The sequence below is a fragment of the Onychostoma macrolepis genome, chromosome 06 (genome assembly GCF_012432095.1).
Source record: "Onychostoma macrolepis isolate SWU-2019 chromosome 06, ASM1243209v1, whole genome shotgun sequence".
NCBI classification, from domain to species: domain Eukaryota; kingdom Metazoa; phylum Chordata; class Actinopteri; order Cypriniformes; family Cyprinidae; genus Onychostoma; species Onychostoma macrolepis.
In genome coordinates, this window is record NC_081160.1 from 14,056,503 (window position 1) to 14,083,225 (window position 26,723).

The following is a 26,723-nucleotide window of genomic DNA, read 5'->3' on the forward strand; positions in this document are numbered from 1 at the left end:
TTGTAATTAATTTTCTAGATGTTTTCCATGTTTGATGTCTCAATGACATGCAAGCTAACAACCAAATAAAGGATGTCAAGGGGGAAAAAAAGGTATTCACTTCCTTCCTGTCACATGAGGCTGTCAACTTCCTACTCCTATTTTCAGGAAGCATGGCAAAGGCAAACCCTCCCAAGGAAAGGTCACTTTCATGTTACTAATAAGTATTTTTTTGTTGACTTATATCATGACATAATCATGAAGATCTCTATAATCATCCAAACAAAACAATTCTTACAAGAGATCTATAGTTTTTTGTATACTTAGTCATAAGTCCAAGCGGCAACTATAGTTGCCGGTGGGCAAATGACTTGTAAGTATATAACATATATCATGGGGAAATGGGGGTATACTGTTGCTACTATCATGCTACTCATGTTACCTTCTTGTTAAAAACAGCTTTTTAGCATCATGCTAGCAACATGCTAATCATGCTAACATGTTAATCATGTTAGTATGTTGCTAGCATCATGCTAATCACATTAACAACTTGTTTAAAACAACTAACATCATGCTAGCAAAATGTTAATCATGCTAATTTTGTTTTAACATTTTCTTGTGTTAACATGTTGTTAGCATGTTGTTAACATGATGCTAAAATGATTAGAGTTACTATTAGTGCCTAGTGCCGAGTTTTCCCAGGGCAAGTACCACTCACATTTTCTTCAGAAAATGTACAGTGCCCTCCACTAATATTGGCACCATTGGTAAATTTGAGCAAAGGCAGCTGTGAAAATAAATTTGCATTGTTTATGTTTTTGAAGTAAAACAATTGAAAGTTGCGAGAAAATCTCATGATGATTTTTTTTTTTTTTTCTCCAATGCATGTTGGACACAATTATTGGCATCCCTAGAAATTCTTATGAGTAAAATATCTCTGAAGTATATTCCCATTCATATTTACATTTTTTAGCACACCCGGGTGACTGGGAGCATGAAATTGTCCAGCCATGACTTCCTGTTCCACAGGATTATAAATGCCAACTGATAAAAAAATCTAAACCTCACTGCCTCTGTTAGAAATCTTATAATGGGCCATGGTTGGATCTTCCATCAGGACAATAATCCAAAGCAAACATCAAAATCAACACAAAATTGTGTCACTGAGCACAAAATGAAGCTTCTGCCATGGCCGTCCCGGCACTCTGACCTGAATCCTATAGAAAATGAGTAGGTGAACTGAAGAGAAGCAGCACCAACATGGAGCTGGGAATCTAAAGGATCTGGAGAGAATGGTCTCTGATCTCTTCTCAGGTGTTCTCCAAACTCTTCAGGCATTATCTTCCACTCTCAGAAATAAAGGTACAAAAGCTGTCACTGGGGCGGTACCTTTTCAAAAGGTACACTTTTGCACCTATTAGGTTCAAATATATACATTTTAAGTACTAATATGTACCTTTAAGTTACCAAAATGAACCCTTTATGTACAAACATGTACCTTTTGAAAAGGTACCGCCCCAGTGACAGCTTTTGTACCTTTATTTCTGAGAGTTTGGGAAAAGGACGATGCAATAATTGGGTGCCAATAATTGTGGCCAACATGAACTAGAGAAAGCATTTATTTCACAATGAGATCCCCCCACACACACACACAAACAGAAACTTTCAGTTGTTTTACTTCAGTGAGACGTTAGAATTTTGTGAATTTTTTGAATGAAAGATCAAAAGAATAAACAATGCAGATTTATTTTCACAGCCGCCTTTGCTTATATTTACCAAGGGTGCCAATATTATTGGAGGGCACTGTACATATTTATGTATTTTTATATATTTATTTTCATTTAAATTTTTGATACACAATGCCCTGTTGGGGCAACGTAATGGCTGCAATTTGTTCTGCACTATGTTCCACCACTTTATACACTTTATTCCACCACTTGACACATGGATTTGTTGTTTGTTGTATATTCATATTCAAGAGATTATAAACTAGATGCAGCTTTTTTGGGTTTGCATCGAATGTTCTTCGACTTTTATACATAATAAATTTGTTCATGAATAAAGATTAATCTGTTGAAAGCAGTTATTTTGAGTTAGAAGCCAAACTTTCTCCTCCTATTCAAATTTAACATTGAAGGGGTGCATACAACATATTTGCCCACCGGCAACTATAGTTGCTGCACATTCAAATATGATTTTCAAGAAAAAAAAACCACATAGGACACTATTAACACGACTATATGCATGAAACCATTCAGAAAAATTTGGGCACAAATGGGTTAATGTCTAAACCGCTGGCCACAAAAGTGAGTACACCCCTAAGTGAAAATGTCCAAATTGGGCCCAAAGTGTCAATATTTTGTGTGGCCACCATTATTTTCCAGCACTGCCTTAAGCCTCTTGGGCATGGAGTTCACCAGAGCTTCACAGGTTGCCACTGGAGTCCTCTTCCACTCCTCCATAACGACATCATGGAGCTGGTGGATGTTAGAGAGCTTGCGCTCCTCCACCTTCTGTTTGAGGATGCCCCACAGATGTTCAATAGGGTTTAGGTCTGGAGACATGCTTGGCCAGTCCATCACCTTTACCCTCAGCTTTTTTAGCAAGGCAGTGATTGTTATCAGGCTGACCCCCCACCCCTTCAACCTCTGCAGCAATGCTGGCAGCACTCATACATCTATTTCCCAAACACAACCTCTGGATATGACGCTGAGCACGTGCACTCAACTTCTTTGGTCGAACATGGTGAGGCCTGTTCTGAGTGGAACCTGTCCTGTTAAACCACTGTATGATCTTGGCCACCATGCTTCAGCTCAGTTTCAGGGTCTTGGCAATCTTCTTAGAGAGAGTGAGAGCGATAACACCAAATTTAACACACCTGCTCCCCATTCACACCTGAGACCTTGTAACACTAATGAGTCACATGACACCGGGGAGAGAAAATGGCTAATTGGGCCCAATTTGGACATTATCACTTAGGGGTGTACTCACTTTTGTGGCCAGCGGTTTAGACATTAATGGCTGTGTGTTGAGTTATTTTGAGGGGACAGCAAATTTACACTGTTATACAAGCTGTACACTCACTACTTTACATTGTAGCAAAGTGTCATTTCTTCAGTGTTGTCACATGAAAAGATATCATAAAATATTTACAAAAATGTGAGGGGTGTACTCACTTCTGTGAGATACTGTACATGATAGGTGTGAATAGAACACAAAACCATAGATGTGAGTATGAATGTGTGTGTTGGCCCTGAGATTGAATTAATTATAAATTTTACGGTGAATAACTGTAAATGGATTAACATTGTATAATATGTAATTGTACTGTAAAATACTGTAAAATCTATGGGCTTTGGAGGTAAAAACTATGAATTGGAACATAATTTATGGTAAAAAAAAAAAAAAAAAAAAGGGTGAGTCCCATTCTATTTGTAAAACTAGAAAAATGTTGAAACATTTCCATGACAACATAATTTTGTTCTGAATATTAGTTCAGTTTTAATGCATAAATGTAATATTTAGTGCACGATTGCATTTATGTTCTAGATTCACTACTGCTTTGAGGGCAAGTTAATCAAGTCGGTGAATTCACTAAATAAAACGGAACCAAATCAGACCTCGATAATGTCACATCCTGTTATCCATCTAGTTTAGAATTACAACTTTAATTGATTACAAAAGCATAGATTCATGTGTACATAGATTCATATGTGATGCGTGGAATTCAAACCAGAGAGTATTAATATCAGGCAAACAATCTGACAGTCATTGGATTTGTATATTGGTGTATGTAAAGAGATTTTTTTCCTTTGAAATAATTGGTATTGGTTGAACAAGATTGTGTTAGATTTTATGACATTTGTTGATGCATAACTACACTGAAGCAAAATTGAATTGGTTCATTTCCTAAATAGCAAAATACGGCCTCACTTAGTGTCCTCAGTGCTCAGTGTTATCAGTGTAAATGGTTCTGTATCAAGAGTCATTTATTAACTTTTGAGCAATGGTTTTAAGATTATCTTACCCAAATTTGGCTAAAATAATAAAGAAATTTATCACAAGCTTCAGGGTTTATATAACAGAACCACTGTCTTCATTCACAATGAAAGTACAGAAAATGCCATTTCCAATCACAGATTTTTAATGCACTCTATATTTACATATCAAATCTACAAAATAGGTGCATGTTAAAATATACTTGGTGAACTCATTATTTCCAGTGCCATAGCCCTTTACACACAATCCCAGGTTACTTTCATCCCAGCATTACATTTTGATACAGTCAAGTCAGCACAATGCAAAACAAAAAGTATACTGGCACTTCAAAAGTAGCTTGAACACACTGTTAAAGCAGATCCAGTTGTTCTCAGAGTACTAGTATAAACTGGGACTGAAGTACTGAATTCAATAATTTTCAGAAGTTGTGGACTTTATTTAGAGTTTCCTTTTTTCCTCTTAGTTCGAGAATCAGTGGCAACACACACATACACACATTTGTTTTTGTGAGTTGTGGGGACATTCCATAGGTGTAATGATTTTTATACTTTTTATCGCTTTACACCAACCATACCCCTTATAGGAACCTTTCTGCATTTTTACTTTAAAAACTCATTCTGTATGATTTATAAGCCTTTTGAAAAATGGCGATATGGGGAAATGTCCTCATAAATCACCTTCTCCTTGTAATACCTATGTCATACCCATGTCATTATATAAATTTATGTCCTCATTTGTCACAAAAACGCGTAAACACACACACACACACACTACAGGCAGAAGATACTCAAAAGTACACACAAAGCTGTACCAGGATCAGTTTTGCTGTAAAGAATGACTGTGCACAGAATTGAGAGGAGCTAACCAGTTACTAGAGGCACAGACATTCAGCAACCTGTCCAAAACTACAGCACCAATAGAAATTCATAACATAGACCACTTACAGTATTTGAGGTACAGTAGATGTCACACAATCACAATTCATTCAAAAACTACTGCAATACATATTATATATTAAACAGCAGAACAGATCAGTTTAGTTATTTGTAGCATGTATAGAAGTAAATTACTTGTTTTTTGTTATTATTCAGCTGATCAATGATTTGAAACTGAGTTCTGATGACTCCTCGGTAGTGCTGTCCATTCCACTAACACATGATTCAAATATACAAACAAATATGATTCAATAAATCTAATCAAGTGTGCAATATGTGGTACTTCCAATCACATTTCTTGATAGCAACAACAACAACAACAACAACAACAACAAAAAAAATGAACAGTGTTGGTCTGTCAGAGGAGCTTCAGTGACTAAATGAATACCAGTGTCTCAGTGTGAATGCTCTACTGATTAGTAAATTGATAGAACGGATATTCAAATAATGCAATGTAGCTGAGAAAAAGGGAGAAAAAATTAATTAATTTGACTTCCTTTGGCATAAATGAGGTAACTATTAAAGTTAATTAGCTTACAGTATTATTTTAGTACATCATGAAAGCTGTGCTTAAAGCCATAGGTTACAGACTTTCAAACACAACCTAAAAATGAAAGTCCAAACTCCAATCAAAAAGATTATAAGTTGTCATTAATTATCGAGTTAGCCCAATTACTAATGTTTTTATATATGTGACCTTGGACCACAAAACCAATCATAAGGGTCAATTTTTTGAAACTGAGATTTATATATCATCTGAAATCTGAATGAATAAGCTTTCTATTGATAAGGTTTGTTAGGATAGGACAATATTTGGCTGAGATACAACTATTTGATAATTTGGAATCTGAGGGTGCAAAAAAAATCTAAATATTGAGGAAATCACCTTTAAAGTTGTCCAAATAAAGTCTTTAGCGATGCATATTAGTAATCAAAAATTAAGTTTTGGTATATTTATTGAAGGAAATTTACAAAATATCTTTACTTAATATCCTAATGATTTTTGGCATAAAAGAAAAATGGATCATTTTTACCCATACAATGTATTGTTGGCTATTGCTACAAATATACCTGTGCGACTTAAGACTGGTTTTGTGGTCCACATGATTATCAGTAAAATAATATAATATAATCCTTTATTAATTAGATTAATATTAATTTACATTTTAAAAAACGGGGAATTCTGTTGCAGACCGCCACTGAGAATGGTAAGGGATTGCAGTTATTTTAAACCGACCTTTTAACATTGAAACATTTATCAGAAAATAAGACATTGTTTGAAAGATATAGAGAAGTTAATCTAGCTGTTCCCTTGCTACTTCGGTAACTCTTAAATATCTTTTAAAGGTCCTTCACACACAATGAGCTGTAACAGTGCTCTCATACTACCTCATGTACTTATCTTTAGTTGTTTATAAAAATATAGAACACTTACTAAAATGTCCTCATAAAATACTGATATTTGTCTTTCCTCATGCAACCTCAGATTCTGTGCTTTAAAGGAATATATTCATTCCTTCAACAAGTGAAAACGATTTTACCTGGCACCTTGAAAAGCTAACAAGCCAGCAGCAGCTACTAAACCCCAGTTTTATTTTGAAATGAACACTTGTGCTATCGCTGATAGCCCTCGATGGCTGGCACAAAGTATGTAGCTGTAAAAAGCATCAACCTTTGGGCTTCTCCTGCAAATTTACATTCAACATTGCTTAAAAATCGGAATCTGCTGTTTTAGCTGCTTTGATGACTTGGCATGGTTTAGGCACTAACACAAACTGCAAAATTGCAGGAGGACTGCAGTAAGGTACTTAGCATTTGTTTCTCATTTATGACCTTTACAACTGTTAAATTATATTGCCTGTCATTTCGCACACACAAACACACACTCTGGGATTCATGGAGGTGGGGGTAACTTGACATCCAAGAGACTGTAAGCAAAAATGTTCCAGAAGATTCCACAGAGGATAAAGAGTGTGTAGACACTGAAGAAGATCCAGAACAAGGACTGTTCCTGCAAACGCTGTTCATAGTTCTGAAGAACCACAACGCCAAGGGTGAGGCCCACTGCCACACCCCCCAGATGGGCCACAAAGCTGGGATTAGGGCATGGTGGGAAGGCTGGGGGATAGAATCGAAGCCAGACGGCACGACCAAACTCCACACTCACTGTAGATACAGAAAGCGATGTGAGGGTTTACATATATTACACATTTCATTGCAGAAAAGTCAATTTTTATGTTTTGCTTTTGTTTATATTTTTGTTTCTTGGACTAATACTGACAATGGATGCAAAATGTATCTGTGTCATTGTAGAGATGTTCTATTCACAGGTATTTAGTAACTATAATTACTATAGTCATATCACCCTGCAGCCATATCACCCTGCAGACCAAGACCCACGAAGCTAAGCAGGGCTGATCCTGGTCAGTACCTGGATGGGAGACCTCCTGGGAAAACTAGGTTGCTGTTGGAAGAGGTGTTAGTGAGGCCAGCAGGGGGTGCTCACCCTGTGGTCTGTGTGGGTCCTAATGCCCCATTATAGTGACGGGGACACTATACTGTCAAAAAGCACCGTCTTTCGGATGAGACGTTAAACCGAGGTCCTGACTCTCTGTGGTCATTAAAAATCACATGACACTTATTGTAAAGAGTAGGGGTATAACCCCGGTGTCCTGGCAATACACAATAAAGCGCTATATAAATGCATCATTCATTCATAATTATTTATACTGTATTCCAAAAAAAGTGAGTAGCATTCAGCTCGTGATCTTATCTTGTGAACCACCTTATGATATGTACAATAAAATTGTGGGGAGAAAAATTACTTAATGCAGTTTCATTGATTAGAACAATTCTGTACATATCCTCCTAGTTCTGGAAGAACTGGACTATTATCATGAGTATGTTCTGTTTTGGTTTTGTTCTAGTGTTCATGTGGTTCCCATATTCCAATGGCTTCTGTTTGAACTTCACACCTGTTCCCTGTTCCACTGATTGTTCCCTCTGTGTATTTAAGCCCTCAGTTCTTTCTGTTCATTGATCAGTGTTGTCTGTGATTTTGTGCAGTTTGTGGTGTTGATTCTCCTGGTTAAGTAAAGTGTCTATAATTTATTCCGTGTTGTGCATGTGAACTACAAACCCTGACAAGTAATTTAAAATTCAGTGTTTCTTGTTGAATTTAAAGTTAAGCACTGCAAAATATAATTAATTATATACAGTATAATATAATTATAACTGCAAAATAAAATACATTTTTGACATTTACAACATCATATCTATTTTTTTTTTTTTTTTTAAACGGTAAGGAAATGAGAATGCACAAATAAATATCCAATAAATTAAAAACAAATTTCTAAAATCAGCTGATAACCAATATGGTATAGATACAGTGGGGCAAAAAAGTATTTAGTCAGCCACCAATTGTGCAAGTTCTCCCACTTAAAAAGATGAGAGAGGCCTGTAATTTTCATCATAGGTATACCTCAACTATGAGAGACAAAATGAGAAAAAAAAAAAATCCAGAAAATCACATTGTAGGATTTTAAAAGAATTTATTTGCAAATTATGGTGGAAAATAAGTATTTGGTCAATAACAAAATTTAATCTCAATACTTTGTTATATACCCTTTGTTGGCAATGACAGAGGTCAAACGTTTTCTGTAAGTCTTCACAAGGTTTTCACACACTGTTGCTGGTATTTTGGCCCATTCCTCCATGCAGATCTCTAGAGCAGTAATGTTTTGGGGCTGTCGCTGGGCAACACGGACTCCAAAGATTTTCGATGGGGTTGAGATCTGGAGACTGGCTAGGCCACTCCAGGACCTTGAAATACTTCTTATGAAGCCACTCCTTTGTTGCCCGGGCGGTGTGTTTGGGATCATTGTCATGCTGAAAGACCCAGCCACGTTTCATCTTCAATGCCCTTGCTGATGGAAGGAGGTTTTCACTCAAAATCTCACGATACATGGCCCCATTCATTCTTTCGTTTACACGGATCAGTCGTCTTGGTCCCTTTGCAGAAAAACAGCCCCAAAGCATGATGTTTCCACCCCCATGCTTCACAGTAGGTATGGTGTTCTTTGGATGCAACTCAGCATTCTTTCTCCTCCAAACACGACAAGTTGAATTTTTACCAAAAAGTTCTATTTTGGTTTCATCTGACCATATGACATTCTCCCAATCCTCTTCTGGATCATCCAAATGCTCTCTAGCAAACTTCAGACGGGCCCGGACATGTACTGGCTTAAGCAGGGAGACACGTCTGGCGCTGCAGGATTTGAGTCCCTGTTACTGATGGTAGCCATCGTTACTTTGGTCCCAGCTCTCTGCAGGTTTTTGCTCACAGTTCTTGTGATCATTTTGACCCCACGGGGTGAGATCTTGCGTGGAGCCCCAGATCGAGGGAGATTATCAGTGGTCTTTTATGTCTTCCATTTTCTAATAATTGCTCCCACAGTTGATTTCTTCACACCAAGCTGCTTACCTATTGCAGATTCAGTCTTCCCAGCCTGGTGCAGGTCTACAGTTTTGTTTCTGGTGTCCTTTGACAGCTCTTTGGTCTTGGCCATGGTGGAGTTTGGAGTTGGACTGTTTGAGGTTGTGGACAGGTGTCTTTTATACTGATAACGAGTTCAAACAGATGCCATTAATACAGGTAATGAGTGGAGGACAGAGGAGCCTCTTAAAGAAGAAGTTACAGGTCTGTGAGAGCCAGAAATCTTGCTTGTTTGTAGGTGACCAAATACTTATTTTACAGATGAATTTACCAATTAATTCTTTAAAAATCCTACAATGTGATTTTCTGGATTTCTTTTTTCTCATTTTGTCTCTCATAGTTGAGGTATACCTATGATGAAAATTACAGGCCTCTCTCATCTTTTTAAGTGGGAGAACTTGCACAATTGGTGGCTGACTAAATACTTTTTTGCCCCACTGTATATTGTCAATCCCCTCCTAGAACATCATGGTCATTCAATATTTTGAGCACAGACTTACAGTCTCATAAACTAAAGACTATATTTTAGCATGAATAACATAAAAAAAACAGTTTACATACTGCACACCAGAGCCATTGCCATGCGAAAGAGCTTGAACTGACACTTCATCCCTGACCAGTTCTGTAAAGTGAGGGAGAGAAACATCAAATTAGAAGACATGACAAGAAAATTGGTGGTTAAGAGAGAAAACACTTCAGTAATTGTTGTTATACTCTTCTGGTGTTGTTCCAGGGAATTGGTTTTGGTACCCCATTTTATCAAGGTTGCTTCAGACTGACATGTATATTTGATCTGGCATTTTCAGTGATGCTGTGTCTATCACAGCTGGCAACAGGAGCAGCATTAGCACCTGCGATTCATCAGCTAATTCAAGGTTAGTCTTGCAGTATTATAAATAATAACTAAATCAGATTTGATTTGACCTAATGAGAGTTCAGTTTTTGTTGTAGACAGTCTATGTGTAATCTGAGTCCATACCATGTACCAGTGCTGACACTGATAGTTCTATCTGAAATGCTGAGCAAGTACAGGAGGGTTCATGATCTGACTCAAGAGAATGTGGACAGTCCCGGTGTTAATATTTAATGACTCTGACCAGGTCATTATGCAGTACAAAACACCTCCATTCACTTAGAGAGAAGGTCAAAGTTTTGGGCAATAGCACATAGGTCTTTGATTGGTCAATGACAGAGGAGGAGGAGCTACAAAGTAGACAGTTATTGTATTGTAATATTATACAGTATATCATCAGTTCTGACCGTGTTATTTAGATACTACTGAAGAAAACAGCAACAAGAACAACTACAAAAAGTATAAAGTCTTTATGCAGAGATCAAAACAAACACAACCTGTGCGTTTACATGCACGTTCTTAAGCTGATTATGCTTAATAAGCCAAAAACACACATGGTCATGTAAACGTAACCCGTTTTCTTTTATCGGCGTAAGGTCATAAATGGCATAAGCATAAACCGGCAGTTTTTTGCCTCTTACCCCGATTTTGCGTGCCATGTAAACACAATAAAACGCTTTCTGTCGGTTTATTAAAGTGCGCATGTGTGATGGGTGAAAGGAATGCAATGTCAGTGCAGATTTAAGTGCATCTAGGCAGAGCAAATGTTTTGCAGTAAAGAAAGAAGTAAATATAGGCCTATAACAAAAGCAGATTCTTTCATGAAAAAATCTCTCAGAAAAAGCTAAAAATGTGTTCTCATCTCGTGCAGCAGAAGTATAAGTGTTTCAGTCAAAACTGCATGAGTGGATAATATGTGACTCTGGACCACAAAACCAGTCATAAGGGTCAAGTTTATGAAATTGAGATCTATAAATAATCTGAAAGCTGAATAAATAAGCTTTCAATTGATGTATTGTTTGTTAGGATCGTACAATATTTGGCCGAGATACAACTATTTGGAAATCTGGAATCTGAGGGTGCAAAAAAAATACAATATTGAGAAAATCGTCTTTAAAGTTGTCCAAATGAAGTTCTTAGCAATTCATATTACCAATCAACATTAAGTTTTGATATATTTGAAGTAGGACATTTACAAAATATCTTCATGGAACATGATCTTTTAATGATTTTTGGCATAAAAGGAAAATGGATCATTTTGACCCATACATTGTATTGTTTGTTATTGCTACAAATATGCCTGTGCGACTTAAGACTGGTTTTGTGGTCCAGGGTCACATATATGAGCTGTAAGTTTCCCTAAAACATGTTGAAAGCTTTATTTAACATCACAACTGACAATGTATGGAATACTCTGAGTCAGATACACAAATGATTGTATTTTGAAGTCACTACAGGGAAGTAACCTGATTTGTTAATTAAGTCATGTAAACGCAGCATACTTGCAATGTCAGGTTACTGATGTGCATGTAAACGGGGAAAACTGGTTATTTTAATAAGCGGATATTTGTGAGTTATCAGTTTACTGGTGTGCATGTAAACGTACTCAATATCATATGCATGACTAAAAGGCGAACCTTACAATCTTTCAGCTATTTGATAATCTGTATCTGAAAATAAAAGTGCAAAAAGAGGCAGATGAATCACGCACATACACGACAGAGAGGGTTAATTGTTCGAGTTTGAGTAATTTTTTGTGACAAGAGACATCAGGCTGAACTTCACACTCATCATTTATCCTGACAGTCTGAGTCAAGGGCATCCTGATATTTTCCAAAAGAGATTTTAAACAGGAGTTGAATTAAGATTGAAGTCTACAGGTGCTGGTCATATAATTAGAATATCATCAAAAAGTTGATTTATTTCACTAATTCCATTCAAAAAGTGAAACTTGTATATTATATTCATTCATTACACACAGACTGATATATTTCAAATGTTTATTTCTTTTAATTTTGATGATTAGACCTTACAGCTCATGAAAGTCAAAAATCAGTATCTCAAAATATTAGAATATTTACATTTGAGTTTGAATAAATGACCATCCCTACAGTATAAATTCTGGGCATCTCTTGTTCTTTGAAACCACAATAATGGAGAAGACTGCTGACTTGGCAATGATCCAGAAGACGAACATTGACACCCTCCACAAAGAGGGTAAGTCACAGAAGGTCATTACTGAAAGGTGTGGCTGTTTACAGAGTGCTGTATCAAAGCATATTAAATGCAAAGTTGACTGGAAGGAAGAATTTGGGTAGGAAAAGGTGCACAAGCAACAGGGATGACTGCAAGCTTGAGAATACAGTCAAGCAAAGCCGATTCAAACACTTGCGAGAGCTTCACAAGGAGAGAACTGAAGCTGGAGTCAGTGCATCAAGAGTCACCATGCTCAGACGTCTTCAGGAAAAGGGCTACTAAGCCACTTCTGAACCAGAGACAACGTCAGAAGCATCTTAACTGGATTGTGGAGAAAAAGAACTGGACTGTTGCTCAGTGGTCCAAAGTCCTCTTTTCAGATGAAAGTAAATTTTACATTTCATTTGGAAATCAAGGTCCCAGAGTCTGAAGGAAGAGTGGAGAGGCACAGAATCCATGTTGCTTGAAGTCCAGTGTGAAGTTTCCACAGTCTGTGATGATTTGGGCTGCCATGTCATCTGCTGGTGTTGGTCCACTGTGTTTTCTGAAGTCCACAGTCAACGCAGCCATCTACCAGGAAATTTTAGAGCACTTCATGCTTCCTTCTGTTGACAAGCTTTATGGAGATGCTGATTTCATTTTCCAGCAGGACTTGGCACCTGCCCACACTGCCAAAGGTACCAAAAGCTGGTTCAATGACCATAGTGTTACTGTGCTTGATTGGCCAGCAAACTCGCCTGACCTGAACCCCATAGAGAATCTGTGGGGTATTGTTAAGAGGAAGATGAGAGACACCAGACCCAACAATGCAGATGAGCTGAAGGCCACTATCAGAGCAACCTGGGCTCTCATAACACCTGAGCAGTGCCACAGACTGATCGACTCCATGCCACGCCGCATTGCTGCAGTAATTCAGGCAAAAGGAGCCCCAACTAAGTATTGAGTGCTGTACATGCTCATACTTTTCATTTTCATACTTTTCAGTTGGCCAAGATTTCTAAAAATCCTTTCTTTGTATTGGTCTTAAGTAATATTCTAATATTTTGAGATACTGATTTTTGACTTTCATGAGCTGTAAGCTCTAATCATCAAAATTAAAAGAAATAAACATTTGAAATATATCAGTCTGTGTGTAATGAATGAATATAATATACAAGTTTCACTTTTTGAATGGAATTAGAGAAATAAATCAACTTTTGATGATATTCTAATTATATGACCAGCACCTGTACAGTACCACTTAGTGTCACCACTGTGATTAATAGATTATTTGATGTTTCTAAGCATTATCAAAAATTGATGCTGAGCAATATTCATTTTCTAGAACAAAACATTTTCACAACTGCTCAAACTGCCATAATAAGAATTATCAACTCATTTCTTTTTTACCATGACGACGTTGGCAAGGTGGGCGGAGACCAGTGCGTAGACTCCACCTGATGAACCGACCACAGGTGCTGTCATGTCCGTCACTGACACTGCCAACGAACCTGCAGGAAGGAAATGCAGACAAAATCCACATGACACAAACATGTTCAGGCATCACCAATATTTTCACTTTCTTATAAACTGGAATCAATATCATATGAAACAAATCCACTGTTAACCACTGACCAAATAACATTTGAACTAATGACAGCAAATGAGATTTAAAAGTTGGCAAATGGAAAGAGTAGCAATGAACAATGACTTAAAAGCTATCGTAAGTTCATGAGACATTCTGCCTAAGATCTCTTTTTGTGTTTCCCAGGAGAAAGAAAATAATGGGGTTGGAATGGGTACGAAAATGACAAAATTGTAAACTTGTAACTATTGTAACTATTCCTTAATGTGGGTGTTTTAATGAAATCAGAACAAACTGAAACTTGATTTACTGTATCAAGGCATCCCTGTAAAGATTTTATTCATAACACATGACTCTTGAGACTTTATGATAGCTTCATACTGATTCTCATGACAAATCTACAAGATTATCAAAATCCAGTTGAAGAATTCATTTAAAAATATTTACAATATTTTCAAATATAACTCACTTAAAATGTATATAGAATATATTTTTAAAAATATGTATTTATTATCATTTTGTATTTATTATGTACAATTATTCATTAAAAAATGCAGGTTGCACAATGTTTATTTTGTGGGATAATGCAAGATAAAACACACACACACACACACACACACACACACACACACACACGCACACACAAACACACACACACACAAATGCAAAAACAAGAAAGTTCTGTATCTGGTGACAATTAGGCACTCATTCTGATCATGTTATTTCGATATTACTAAAGAAAACAGCAATATGAAGTGAAAAACGTAAAAGGTGTAACGTCTGTATGTAGAGATGAAAACAAACACGCTACCTCCAATTACTATATCAAGTTTCTCTAGGCAGAGAATGGCAGTGCCTTGTAAAAATGTAATTATGTACATCCACATTCACACAGTGAATACACACATTGTGATCAGACCTACACACCACTGTTGATGAATGTGAAATACTAGTAGAGGGGATACTGAAATACTAGGGGATACTGATGTGACTAAGTGACACTTCATGGGGTTATTTCATCTTTAACTGGCCTTTTCATGTTTCTGTAGCTGCAATGCATATGTCTCTACAACTTTTTAATGTTCTGATATGATATCCATGTGCTAATAAAGCAATTTAAATGTGCAGAAGAACCATCAGATATTACAAGTTTAGTTCAACGAAAATGGTCATCATTTACACACCCTCATGCAAGTAACTCAGTTATGAACCAAATATTTATGATTGGGGAGAAACAAATGTAATGAATGTAGTGTAATAATGTAGGAATTTAAATAATGACCATAAATCTGAATATTCATGGGACATGCTTCCCAAATGGTTTATGAAGGTTTTTACTTAATAAAAGCACTTTTGTTGCAGAATTATATTTTATTTTAGGCTTCAAATCTGTTTATATCTTGTATTTTTATTTTTTATTTTTTTTGATGAAATGTGAGAATAAAGACTTCAATATGAGATATTGCGTTCTTTACACTCAGTTAGCTTGGTTCAGTCTTTTCTCTTTGTAAAAGCGGAAGGTTTTAATACATAATTTTAATCCATCCTTTCATTTATCAAGCCTTTTCTCTCAAATTCCACTCAGTTTAGGACAAAAGATCAGACCTGGGGTGCGTTTCCCAAAAGTAAATGGTCGCAAGTTCCGTCATTACCAATGGAGTTCAATGGAATTAACGACTATAGTTAGCTAACGATGGTTTTGGGAAACGCAGCCCAGGTAAGTCCTCTGGCTATATAATTCACAAAGGTTTATGACAAAGTATTGCAGTGTGTAAAATTGATCAACCTGCATAACCATTTATATATGCTGTAAGCTCTACAAACAGTCCTTAGCATTTCACATTCTAACTTGCGCCTTTTCCAAAATATTCCAAAAATGTATGACTAATTTCCCAGATCTGGGTCTGGGCTGCAGTAAAGTGAGGGCAGGGGTTAAACTCCCCCCTCATGACATCTGCTGCTGATTCTCCAGGAGTACACACACACACACACACACACACACACACACTGATATTAGCTGCTAATGTCATCAGGGAGAATGAAATGACATTTCCACTTCAAAACAAACCCCACAGCTGATGGAAAATGCAGGTGAACTTCCCCCCTCCTTTCTTCTCTCCTTTGCTCTGCATCATTCTCACTTTCACTCCTCATGCCTCTTCATCTCTGTTTTTCTTGCATTCTCCAGTTTGTTTGTTTTTTGTTGTTTTTCCCTCTCTCTTCCTCTCAGCAGGGGTTGCAGACTGTTGTGTGAGGTTTTCTAATGTTGGAAAAGCTCAGAGTGTTTGTAGCTTTTAATCAGCTTTCCGTTTGTTAATCTTCACAAGTCTGAAAGCACATGGCTGGACATGGAAATAATTATATAATCATTGTGTTATACCAACATGTTTGCTTCCATGCGACTCATTTGAATAATTTCCAGGATTTTGATTTTGAGTTTTTAGAATTTCAACTTCATTTGTTTCACAAGTAAATGACATAAATCTGGAAAGTGATAATGGGTATTTCTCAAAGCGAAGGCTGCATCCTTCCTGGACCAGTCCTTCTGATGCTTCAAGACTAGAGTCCTTCTAAGCATCAAACGCTAGAATGAGATGGTCTAGTAAGTGTGCATGGTCATACATGTTTCTGCCTGCCTGGTTACAGAACGAAAATACTATTCAAATTATAATTAGAAGAACATTTTTCTTATATTAACAATGTATTAATGAAGTACAGGTAATGACAAAGGTCTGTGGTCTCCTAGTGCTTTACTAACGCAAAGTTTAGCATTATGTGACTCATTTACAACACAAAAGAAAACATTTATCTCAAAAAGCATTTTTGTCTTACATAATATAATGAAAGTCTTGATTTATTTTCAGCAAATAATTTTTCATGAATTGGATGGAAACTATGCAAAGGATTGAAGGACTGAAGGATGCACCAGATGCATCCTTCAAAACAGGCCGAATAAAGGACATGAAATGCGGACTGTCTTCTAAGGATCCTTCAAATTGAGATGTCCTTTGACAAAGCTTGATGACGTAGCAGCCTAGATATGCAGCACAAAATGGATGTGCTCTTCCATTTGAGAAACACACTTACAGCCATTTCTAACTTCTTTAAATGGAGAAGGTTTCGGACCACTGGTAATCTGTCCAGGCTGGACCACTTCACCAAACTCACCTCAAGAGCAGAGCACAAGATGCTTCAGAAAGTCTCAAAGAACCCTAGGATGATATCTACAGGCAGCAGTATATAATGTGAATGTTGCCAGAACTGCCAACCATAATAACTCTGCCAACCAATAAAACTGTTCATTTTGCCAATTATGTTTCGGCACACAGGCCTTCATCGTGGCTAAAAGTTTAGGGTAACACTTTAGTGTAGGGACCAATTCTCACTATTAACTAGTGGTTTATTAGCATGTCTATTATTAACATATTACAATTACATATTTACAAATGAATGACTTTCAAATAATTATCCCCAAACAAAAAGATGAACTGTGGTTAAAATTACAAATTTATATTCACTGAACATGTTTTGGAGGTTTAAATGCATTCAAGGTCCAAAAACACTTAAATTTTCTAATAATATACAATGCAGCATTAGCTCTTTCTCTTAAATGGTTTGTTTAAGGATCCCATCTCTCTAAATCAGTCATTTCCAAGCAGCTATTCTGCTCTGACTATAGGCCCAGTCTGTTGTGACTGGTCTACTGCTAACAGTGGATGTCGGAAACTAAACTTTCATTACCATATCTGAATGCCAGCTCAGTAGGCTTCCTCAGCCGTTGTATACACATTGATATAAACAGTCTCAAAATCTTGTTCCACACTGTATCACTACTCAAAGTAGTAAGAATAACAGAGAGTCTACATTAATCAACACAACTTTAGGTAATAGTGGGCCCACAGTGTTTCAAGACAATAATTTGTGTTAGCAGAAGGTGACAGCTGTGCACTGGGTGTACACATATAAAACAAACTACATGTTTTGAATACTCGGTAGAAAATATGTACATAAATGATTAATGGTTGTGACCCAGAGGCGCAAGATGGTACAAATAAAGTGGGTACTGCTTTATTTTTAGTGAATAAGCATTTTGCAAATCCCATGTTGAACTCAGCAAGATTTGAGAAGCAGTCGTCAGTAAAATGACAGGGACACAACAAAAGGTTGGAGTTATACTGCTGTGGTGTCACTGTAAAAATTAATTGTAACCACTGACTATTCACATCCTTATCCTTTGGGAGTACATGCAAAGTGATTTTTACTTTCACAGTGCAGAGAACAGCATCTTCTAGGTATGACGACAACACGAACCAAACTCTTACAGGCCACAGCTACAGTTTTTGAGGGCAGGTCAAAGTATTGTTCACAGGCAGAGGCGTAGCAATAGGGCAGGCAAGGCAGGCAATTGCCTGGGGCCCCGCATTTTGAGGGGGCCCCCGACAGCTGACCATTTGAACAATCGGAAATGTCATTATTAATAATATACACGTAACATGGAGCAATATATCTGCATCCCCCCTAGGGGGCTCCCTCTCGCGTTACGCTGGATGTGCTAAACTATTTATGTTATATTATGTGTTTTGACTACTTTTTGTATGTTGTATAAATATATATCTAGGTAACAAAGGTATATTAACAAAATAATCTTTTAGAAGGGCCTCATCTATTAATTTTGCCTGGGGCCCCCACTTCATCTTGGTTCGCCTCTGTTCACAGGCAGCCGAAAAAGACTATAGGTAGGAATTATGCAAATTTGTAACCTATGTAACCTATCCTGTTTATGCAGGTAGTAAGGTGTGGAATTACTGATGACACTCTCAGACAGTTCAGTATTGGTGATTTCTTCTGGGAGACAATAACTCCAATTGTTGTGCACTTTGCTCTTTGAAATTTTGCAGACCTTTTACATTCACAAACGGCTATATTTCACACTATATGAAAGGTAATATCCGAAAAAAACATAATAGGGGCACTTGAAGGAGATTGCACTAAAAAAACACTTTCTCATCACAAACAGAAAACCTAAAATATATGCTGAGTTTGACTCACCTGCCAGTACGCCACACACATACACCAGGCCGATTCTCAAAGCTCCGTGGACCATCTCTAATGGCACACCCACCAAAAGTTGCATGGCCATATTTAGACCCAGGTGTTCAATTCTGAAACACATAATTCAGCATTAGCACAATTACAGATGTGCCTGAGAAAGGGATTAATATTTTTTCCCAGATTAGATTAGATCAGAGTGTTTGTATATTTAGTTATTTTCAGAAGTAGCTAGAATTTACAATTTGGTGCACTCCCATAAAAACCTCCTTCTGTTTACCTCCTTCTGTTTACCTGTTTACCGGTTTCATTGAAGATTTTCTAATTCATCACAGATCAAAAGAGCAAAAAAAAAAATATGATTACTGTACCACCACCTGCCCTTATGTCATATGTCAGAGATGAGGCCTGTAGTGGGTGTGCTCTTACACACGAGTGACCTGATTCTGGCATGAGTCATTTCCCAATTCCACCCCTATTCCAACTTTGTTTAGTCCAGCTTTTTTTTCTAAAGCCCTGTTCACTTCACCAACTGCTCTAATTCTTTGACTTTCAGTACTGCACATGGAAAACTGTTACACTTGAACATCTACAACAGCATAGTGGCATATCTGGGTGACAGAGGAACACTTAATTACAGGTAATGTTGCTCATGTCACATAGTTGGCTCTCCTCAACATTGCCAAACAGATCCGATAGAAGCCCATTGGGGCAAAATCTGGACCCAGATCTAAAAAAATAAGAAGCAGGACAAGGTCAGAATAATTATCCTCGTAGAACAAGGACCTGAAATTCACTGAGCTTCAGATAACTGGGGCATATAACTTAAGTCATGGTGAAGGATGATCATACAGAGCTAAAAGAAAGAATCACTGACAAACAACTTATTCAGGATGCTGATAAAGACATCAGCCTGACAGACAAAAGAAACTAAGAAATGAAACTGAAGAGCCTTTAATAAAATATCTGAACTGAATGTGATCTCTGAATATATTAGCCAATCTTCAGTACAAGCACTGTCTATCTTTCAAAACAAAAGACAGTTCATGTCCCCAGAAACAGCATATAAAAGTAACTGAATTACTTATCAGGACAATCTGAATGAATGATCTTGAATTATGAATGGCTAGGGGTCTGATCTGAAACTGATCTCTGCTTCAACAAAACCCACAGTTTCCAGAATAAAAGATAATTAAATCGCTGCCACGAAAAGATTGAAATAAGTGGGACATTTTGATCTGATAAAGCAAGAACACATTTCACACATTTTTCATGAAGTACATACAATCACTTACAAAAGATACTGTACTGTACTTTAATAAAGACGTGTGACAAATAATTCTGCTGTGGCATTGTTTAAAACTATTTTTTGTTAGCTGGTCAAAAAAGAAAAAGTAAGTGGCAACATTGTGTCTTGGTATTAACTTCTTGTTTATTGAACTGATCGTAATCAGGCTGTTGGTTTGATTATCACCACATGAGATCAGAGCAACAACACACTTGCCTTGATCGTCCAGTAAACACAAATTCGCCTCTCATAAAAAAGATATAGATATAATTTTGTGAAGGAAAGAACATTTTAAAAAGTGTCAAGATGTGATCTAATGTATAGTTTAAATATTAAAATATATTTTTTATAGCATTAGCATGTTAAAAATTGTCCCAGCAATCTTTTGTGTGGTGAGATAAAGGACAGGATAATACCAAAAACAACGCACGTACAGTAAGTACCAGTTTTCTTCTGGCATTGACCTTTAAAATGGCCTTTACCCATCAGATTACAAGCAGAATCATGTGAAGGGGATTTAGAAGGGCAAAATAAAAAGGTTAGTGGACAATGCAAATTTCTGTTTCTGTTCCAAACAAAATGATGTTCGATACAACTGCTGATCATCTGAGATCATGTGGTGTTTAATGCTGCAATGCTGTGACACCATCTCAGAATGAGTCATGTCCTACCCACTGCTGCTGATGAAACCAAGTTAGAGAGTGACTTTTGAAAAGCCTGTGTCTGTGTGTTCTCCTATTGGGATTCTGTTGGTGCAGCAGACAGAGCAGATCACTAGCTTGGGTTAATGGGGAGATTACTCTGTAGATGAGTGTAATATAAAACATTAAATCCCACAGATCACAGCATATCAGACACATCACAGGGGCTCAAGCCCTCTATCAACCTGGGACACAGGCCTTCCATCCTTCATGTCAGAAAAAAGCTTTTTGAAATGTGGTTTAATAGCATTTTGTGTGCCTGAAAATGTTGCATTGAGGGTGTAAGCATTTTAAAATGCCAGAAAAGAAACAGCTAATCAAAGCAGTATCTAAAAATGGCATGAATTAGCAGCAGTGAGCCACAATTTGAGGCTGCAATACTCTTGGATGATTTGAGATACAAATACATCTTTAAATTACAACAGTCAAAAAGGTAATGCATTTGTGAAGCACCATGGAAGCCTGATATGCACCTGAGAAAGGTTTTTATTCCTGCTTATTTACAGCTCTCTGTATTCAGATTTGTCAACTGTAGCATTGAGCTGTCAACTATTTCTGTGTGTATAACACACCAGCGGTTTATCTCATATCACTTAGAGATCTCTTTCTTTTTTCATACCAATTTTACAGTATCTCAAAAGCATTAACTAGAAAATGTAGTAAGTAGTTTGAGTTTAGTTTGAGCAAATTCTGCTTTTTTCAGTTTCAAGAAGGTGGATGGTTTTACGTGAACTTACAGTACACTACATGCAACAACTACCATGCTCTGGACAGGTTTAACTGTGGGTAAGAGATCATAAGAGATCTCATGATTACTGTATGTTAGCTAGCTAGCACAAAAATAACTTTCAATTCAATTCTCATATAGAAATTAATATTTTAATATTGCTGCCAGGGTGATTGTAATGGACTAGCAGTGGCAGTGAATGAAGAGGTATCATATCGATCACAAGTGCAGTATGGAGTACCTCAAGGCTCAGTACTAGGGCCGTTACTTTTCACGCTTTACATGTTACCCTTGGGAGATATTATCAGGAGACATGGTGTTAGCTTTCACTGTTATGCTGATGATACTCAGCTCTATATTTCTTCGCGGCCCGGTGAAACATACCAAATTGAGAAACTAACGGAATGCATAGTCGATATAAAAAAAGTAATTAAAGTAATTTTTTACTGCTAAATTCTGAAAAAACAGAGGTGTTAATTATCGGACCTAAAAACCCCACATGTAATAACCTAGAACATTATCTAACACTTGATGGCTGCTCTGTCAATTCTTCTTCATCAGTCAGGAACCTAGGTGTGCTGTTTGATAGCAATCTTTCATTTGAAAGCCATGTTTCTAGCATCTGTAAAACTGCATTTTTTTCATCTCAAAAGCATATCTAAATTGCGACCTATGCTCTCAACGTCAAATGCAGAAATGTTAGTTCATGTGTTTATGACCTCAAGGTTAGACTATTGTAATGCTTTATTGGGTGGTTGTTCTGCACGCTTGATCAACAAACTACAGTTGGTCCAAAATGCAGCAGCTAGAGTCCTTACTAGAACCAGGAAATATGACCATATTAGCCCGGTTCTGTCAACACTGCACTGGCTCCCTATCAAACATCGGATAGATTTTAAAATCTTGTTAATTACTTATAAAGCCCTGAATGGTTTAGCTCCTCAGTACTTGAGCGAGCTCTTATCACAATATAGTCCTCCACGTCCACTGCATTCTCAAAACTCTGGCCGTTTGATAATACCTAGAATATCAAAATCAACTGCGGGCGGCAGATCCTTTTCCTATTTAGCACCCAAACTCTGGAACAATCTACCTAACACTGTTCAGGAGGCAGACACACTCTGTCAGTTTAAATCTAGATTAAAGACCCATCTCTTTAGCCTGGCTTACACATAACACACTAATACGCTTCTATTATTCAAATCCGTTAAAGGATTGTTAGGCTGCATTAATTAGATCAACCGGAACCGGGAACACTCCCCATAACACACAATGTACTCGTTACATCGTAAGTAGAATGGCATCTACGCTAATATTTGTCTGTTTCTTTCCTATTCTGTTTCTCAGTCCGTATCCAGATCAGATGGTGGATCAGCACCAAGAGATGATGTCTACAGCCCTGATCGTCAGCGGAGACCAGGACACCCAGATGACCCCCAGAGACATATCCCCAGCGAAAACCTCGATTAAAATACAATAAAACTAAAAAATATAACAAAATAACTAAAAATATAATAAAATACCTAACTACATAATACTACTATTGTTAGAAATTGCAACAAAATTAAAATAGAAATATAAACTTTTGAACTGCGGGTTTCGTCTGGTCAGAGGAGAACTGGCCCCCCGACTGAGCCTGGTTTCTCCCAAGGTTTTTTTTTCTCCATTCTGTCACAGAGGGAGTTTTGGTTCCTTGCCGCTGTCGCCTCTGGCTTGCTCAGTTGGGGACACTTAATTTCTAGCGATTATTGTTGATTTGATTGCACAGATACTATTTCAACTAAACTGAGCTAGACAATGACATATCTCTGAATTCAATAATGAAATGCCTTTAACTGAAAATTGAGTGTTTAATCTTATCATTATTCATTACTGACACTCTATCCTCCAATTTGATACTGTTAAGTGCTTGGACACAATCTGTATTGTTAAAAGCGCTATATAAATAAAGGTGACTTGACTTGACTTGACTATTTTTCACCAAAGGAAGTTTAAGCTAATCTTCATCTAACATTAGAATAATTTGAAATCAAATAAATATTTTATGTTCAAATATTCATATTAACATAATGAGTTATCTCTAATAATATAACTAGTTTGTAACTCACCCTGCATGCATGAAGATGTAGCTAAGGTAGCGCCAGGCCTGAGCTCTGAGCTGCGGGTGGTATGGCAATGGGCCCTTCAGGAAGTATGGTGATGAGACTTGCAGAACCCAGCGGTTAAGTTGGAATCCGTAATACATAAAGACAACAACCTGAGGACAATGTGGAAAGTAAGAGTCTGTTACTAATGTGATGTCCTTCAAAACATAGTGGGCCGCCTACAGAGGAAGCATTTTAAGGGCACTCTTCACACAATGGCTGTTCTAAAAGTGTTTTCAATATTGTTGAAAATAGTCCCTAATGTTCACCAAGACTACAAGTATTTGATCATCAATACAGCAACAACTGTAACACTGTGAAATATTACAATTTAAACCAATTTAAAAAAATTCTACTTTAATATACTATTAAAATGTAATTCCAATGATTCCAATGTGCTGTTTTGTATATTACGTATTAAAGCAATTAGCACAGTGTGGATGGTTAATGTTCAATATTAATAAACATTTAATTCACTACTAATTTAATAAAAATAATTATTGTAATTAAACATTTATTATTTTACCCAAAGTATTTTATGTTTATTAGAGCATTAGCTTTGTAGCTTATCAACATGTTCATGACAAACCTTAAAATTAATTGCTAATCAAGCCACCCATGCAGGGGGTACAGTGACTTGTACTCAGTGGGTTCCACTGTCACCTCACACCAAGAAGATCCCCGGTTCAGGTCTTTTGAGCTGGAAGGCCTTTTAATTTAGAGTTTGCATGTGTTTTTCTCTCTGGGTACTCCCACAGTCTGCAGTTTCAGCAGTTGTACATGTAGGCACTGAAGCAGCTTACTAGAATCTGTTAAGCTTTGATTCATATTATATCCTACTGAAAAGTGGGGCCTGGTATAAAGACTTACATATCACTTGCATTTCTGCTTGAACTGGAGGAAGACTTTCAATTCAATGACTCTCAAATTCATTATTTGTTCATTCATTTTAAAGGAGAGTTGAAGCACAGGGATCTGACTAGTGTGCTCTCTAGGGACTTTAATCTATTTAGAACAGCAGTAATGGGCCCACTTTATACAGTAATACATGTTTTGATACAGTCTCTCAGTTGAGTTGTGTTTTTACATACTTCTGCATTGGCATAATTACAGTAACTACCCATACCCCTTAAACCATCTTTAAACCAAACCTGTCTCTAACCTTATGCTTATCCCACCTCAATAGCAAAAATGCTTTACAATCCAACATGAAGACAATAAGTGCACCGCACCATTTTTTTAACATAAGTAGCCTACATAGTAGTTAAAGTCACGAAATATAAAGTGGAAACATATCTGCTGTTATGTTTTGAGGTTAAAAACCCTAAATAATAATTTTTTTATTTTATAGAAGCAGTGGACAATATTTTTTTTTCTTTTAATAATCTTTAATAGTAAAGTTTATTCTTACCTCTGCTATAGTGATGGCCAGCATAAGCCATGGTGGTGGACAGTAGGTGTAACTGTCAAAGTACCACTTGCGGTCCACCTCTCTTGGCAAAGTCTCATAGGCAACGTGACGCACAAGTCTCCGAGACAGACCCAAGCCCACTTCCTCTCTCAGTGCGGAATTCCTGAGCTGCCGACTCCCCTGCAGGATCGCTCGACGGAAACTGTTCGAGCGCTTGTTGCTCATCTGGAGAGAAAAAAAAAAAAAAAACATGACACAAATTGAACAGTCATGTTTATCAGCACTTTTCTTGGAAATATGCAAATGATCATGTAACAGTAACAAAGTATCAAGTTTTTATATACAGACAGGTACAAACTTTTATATTTATCTGTGATCTCATTTCCTGTAATCCTTAATAATATTTATGGATGTTTTTTTTCTCATTCAGAATCTCTGACAACACTAATTCACCACCTGGGTTTTTTGGGAAATATCCCTGATGTTATTGGTCTATGAGCTGTCTTTCCGTCTTTGACAGTGCACCCCATCACACATCCCATGACCCCCGCCCCAGCCCACCCTTCTCTGCCACAGACAGAATGCCACTGTTGTCACTTAGCAACCGATTAAAGATTCCACACTCATCTCATGTCTCAGAGCAGCTGTGTAACAAACAGTGTGTAAGTTATTGCATGAGTGTGTGTTTGTGCGTATGAGACAATGCTGTTCAAACAAGCTTTTCACTGCTGAGGCAAAAAGCCCTCCTCAAAAACCTGGAATGTTCTTTTATCCAATGCCAGACTCCTGATCAGGAATACAGGTCATGCATTATGTAAGTTGTAGAAGAGGCCCTGAGAAGGATGAAGAAATTTAGTTGGAAAGCCCCTAAAGATGTTGCCTTTGCCATCACATTGGGATCAAATGAAATAGTTTAAAACATGACTAAGCTGACCTACAAAGCTTACAGTTTCACGATTCACACGGTAAAGCTATAAAAACTCTGTTAAATACAGGAAAGAAGCCAATTTTGTGAAGAACTAAAGACAGAAAATAATGACCGCAGCCCCGTCTGGATAACAGCTCACCTCAAATGAGATTCTGTAGAGGAATATGTGCACACAACCATCTGCAAGCTGTTTCTACTCATTTTACATCAGTGCCTGTTTGTTTGATATAGATATACACATGGACACACAAAACAAAATACGTAATCACACTGACCAGCTTTGATATATATTATAATTGAAAAATGAAGGATCTGTTTTTTTAAATAATACTTTAATTCAGCTAGGATTCATTAAACTGATCAAAGGTGACAGTCAAGACTTTCAGCTTAAATTCTGTTCTTTTGAAATTTTTACTTCATCAAAGAATCATCAGAAAAAAAGTGCATCATGGTT

At 37.1% G+C, this 26,723-nt stretch overlaps 1 protein-coding gene across 6 annotated transcripts in view; it reads right to left on the reverse strand.

The window, feature by feature from the left end:
• Positions 1-4,106: 4,106 nt before the first annotated feature.
• Positions 4,107-26,723, reverse strand: part of rhbdl3 (rhomboid, veinlet-like 3 (Drosophila)) — a 54,818-nt gene continuing 32,201 nt past the window's right edge. For all 6 annotated transcript variants that reach the window (XM_058779763.1, XM_058779762.1, XM_058779765.1 and 3 more), the window contains 6 exons: positions 25,342-25,566; positions 23,895-24,043; positions 19,071-19,183; positions 13,847-13,947; positions 9,970-10,030; positions 4,107-7,079 (listed from right to left, as the gene is read on the reverse strand). In XM_058779763.1, coding sequence (XP_058635746.1) covers positions 6,808-7,079; positions 9,970-10,030; positions 13,847-13,947; positions 19,071-19,183; positions 23,895-24,043; positions 25,342-25,566 — 921 coding nt within the window. In that variant the 3' untranslated portion in view covers positions 4,107-6,807. The remainder of the gene's footprint in view (positions 7,080-9,969; positions 10,031-13,846; positions 13,948-19,070; positions 19,184-23,894; positions 24,044-25,341; positions 25,567-26,723) is intronic.